The following is a 3,293-nucleotide window of genomic DNA, read 5'->3' as shown; positions in this document are numbered from 1 at the left end:
GAAAGACTAGTGCCTCACTATGGTAGAAAAAGAACCAAAGCAGAAATATCACTATTTGTTTGATATGGGTGGCCTAAAATATGCTGTGACTGAAAACAGTGTTAATATAGCTCATTTTTCAATGATACACTAAACATGGGCCTTGAAATGTATGTCATTCCTTCTCCATAATCCTGTTGGATGCTTCCATGCCACACTTTGTCGCAGCAGGCCGCGGCGTCGTCTACTCCCGGATCGCGCATGCGCAGAAGACGCATCTAAACACTTTGTCACAGCCACACTATATCACGGGACACCGGATGAAGTCTCAGGCAGAATACTGAAAGAATGTAGGGAAGAACTAGCAAGTCCTATATACAACATCATAAAATGCTCAATAGAAAATGGAACAGTACCAGTAGAATGGAAAAGAGCTGAGGTGGTTCCCATATATAAGAGCGGAAGGAAGGAAGAACCTTTAAATTACAGACCGGTAGTGTAATATGCAAGATGTGTGAAAGAATAATAGAGAAACAATGGATCGAGTTCCTTGAAGACAACAAATTAATATCAAATAGCCAATTTGGTTTTAGAAAAAGACGGTCGTGTGTAACTAATTTATTGAGTTTCTATTCTAGAATAGTTGATAGAGTACAAGAGAGAGAGGGATGGGTTGACTGTATTTATTTGGATTTAAAAAAGGCGTTTGACAAAGTGCCACATGCAAGATTACTATGGAAGTTAGAGGAGAAGGGTGGCTTAAAAGGAAGCACATTGAGATGGATAGAAAATTATTTGAGGGGGAGAGAAATAAGGACGGTAGTTAAAGATATGAAGTCCAAGTGGAGAGCAGTAGAAAGCGGAGTGCCACAGGGTCAGTATTGGCACCAATACTTTTCCTCATTTATATTAACGACATGCCAGAAGGAGTGAACAGCTACATAAATCTGTTTGCAGATGATACGAAACTGTGCAGAGTTATAAAGCAAAAGAGGATTGTGAAATACTGCAAGAAGACCTAAATAAGATCTGGGAATGGAGTAAAAGTGGGAAATGGAATTCAATGTGAACAAAAGCCATGTCATGGAAATGGGAAAGAGTGAAAGACGACCTGTGGAATCTATAAGATGGGAGATGGAGTAGAACTGGAGAAAGTAAAAAGGAAAAGGACTTAGGAGTGACGATGGAAGAAAACAATCAACCAGTAAGCCATATTGATAGAATTTTTAGAGAAACATATAATTTGCTAAGGAATATTGGAGTAGCATTTCACTACATGGACAAAGAAATGATGAAGAAATTGATAAGTACTATAATAAGACCCAGATTGGAATATGCAGGAGTAGTGTGGACCCCTCATAAAAAGAAACACATAAGGAAATTGGAGAGACTACAAAAAATGGCTACAAGAATGGTTCCAGAATTTGAAGGGATGACATATGAGGAGAGACTAAAGGCTATGGATCTACCAACCCTGGAACAAAGAAGGAGAGAGGAGACCTGATACAAGTTTATAAATTGATCAACGGAATGGACCAAGTGGATAATGAGAAACTGATCCTGAGAGAAGAATATGACATTCGAAGCACAAGATCGCATAGTAAAAAGCTGAGAAAAGGAAGATGTCTGAGAGATGTTAAAAATATAGTTTCCCGCAAAGATGTATTGAGACGTGGAACAGTTTAAATGAAGAAGTAGTGTCTGCAACAAGTGTGCATACTTTTAAAGTAAGATTGGATAAGTGTAGATATGGAGACGGGGCCACACGAGCATAAAGCCCAGGCCCTGTAAAACTACAACTAGGTAAATACAACTAGATAAATACACACACAGACACAGACACACACACACACACACACACACACACACACACACACACACACACACACACACACACACACACACACACACACACACACACACACACACACACACACACACACACACACACAAGAAAAAATTGTTACGCTCAAACACGTTCCAGCAGACCTTCAGGCGGCGCGGCAACAAGTCTTCTTCACTGAGCCTCGAGCTTCGTATTGATCAGAAAAAAAATTAGAAAAAATGAATAAAAGGGAAGACCCAAGAAACAAAAAAGTTGAGGCTTTCACAAGATTAGTGACGGGAATTACCGGTCTGGAAGCTCAGCCAAGTGAACAAGCCTTGCGAAGTCCAGGTATAAAAGCAAGACGGCGCCTCGCAGCTCACCAGAGACAACTGCTTCTCCGCCTTGCCTCACTCACTCCCTCACTCGACGCCATGCGAGCAGTAAGTTGTCTGGTGTCCAGCACCCAACCTGCCCCTTCTCTGTCATGCAGTACTCTTTCTTACAGGGAAGTACAGTGCTGCCCTGCCCTCACTACTCATAACGTCTCTCCCGCAGCTGACCCTCCTGCTGGTGGTGGCCGTGGCCCTGACTGCCCTTGTGATGGTGCAGGCCATGCCAGAACCCATCCCGGACCCGGATCCCGAGGCCTTCCCTGACCCAGAGGCCTTCCCTGACCCAGAGGCCTTCCCTGGTAGGCGCTATGGCGGCCGCTACGGTAGCCACGGACATAGATACAGCAGCCATCGCCACTACCGCCCTCACCGTCGCCCACACAGCCACGTTCACTACACCACCTACCACTGACGATCACACGAGACTGAACAGGACACAGGAATAAAGAATCATGGAATTATTGAGGACTTTCCTACATCACACCAACTTCCAGCACCGTCACTCTCTGCTACGTCTTCACCTCCTCCACAACTTCTCTTCAACATGATCCTATGAACCACAAAAAAAAAAAATAAATAAATAAATAATAAACTGAATGAGTATTGTGCCTCAGTATACTCTCCACCCCAGCTATCCTACGAACCTGTATCCGAATTTGTCACATCACAACTTTTTGGGTGAGGCAACGAAAGTAATCATTTTGGAGCAAACTCAGATTCTTACTTCAAAGGTGCAAGGATGCGAGGTCGAAACCAATGACTAGTAAGAGTAATAAATGAGCAATAAAAATCAAAAGAAAAAAATATGGAACAACAACGTGATTATGGTCTTAATCCCTTACGGTTTTGGCATCATCATCTCGACAACTTTCAATAGGTTTTAGAAAAGACAAGGAAGATTTTCAAAGCTGTTCTCATGATCCTAATAATCTACTAAGGATTTTGCACCATCAATACACAAGAAAACGTCATAAGAATCTAGCTAATCATAACTGTGGTCTTTAAAATTAGACTTCAAGAAACCTCACCGATAAGAAACACGAGCAGAAGTGGCAGGCTTTGGGCAGCAGGGGCCTCTTTGACGCGTGAGTACA

The 3,293-nt window shown here is 42.6% G+C and overlaps 1 protein-coding gene across 1 annotated transcript; it reads left to right on the top strand.

The window, feature by feature from the left end:
* Positions 1 to 2,104: 2,104 nt before the first annotated feature.
* Positions 2,105 to 2,796, top strand: LOC123498848 (pleckstrin homology-like domain family A member 1). The gene is made up of 2 exons (XM_045246319.1): positions 2,105 to 2,247; positions 2,363 to 2,796. Exons 1-2 carry the CDS (start codon positions 2,239 to 2,241, stop codon positions 2,609 to 2,611), a joined length of 258 nt encoding a protein of 85 aa, XP_045102254.1. The 5' UTR covers positions 2,105 to 2,238; the 3' UTR covers positions 2,612 to 2,796.
* The last annotated feature ends 497 nt before the right edge of the window (positions 2,797 to 3,293 follow it).

The sequence above is a fragment of the Portunus trituberculatus genome, chromosome 48 (assembly GCF_017591435.1).
Source record: "Portunus trituberculatus isolate SZX2019 chromosome 48, ASM1759143v1, whole genome shotgun sequence".
In the NCBI taxonomy this organism is placed as follows: Eukaryota; Metazoa; Arthropoda; class Malacostraca; order Decapoda; family Portunidae; genus Portunus; species Portunus trituberculatus.
This window is presented reverse-complemented; position numbering and strand designations above follow the sequence as displayed.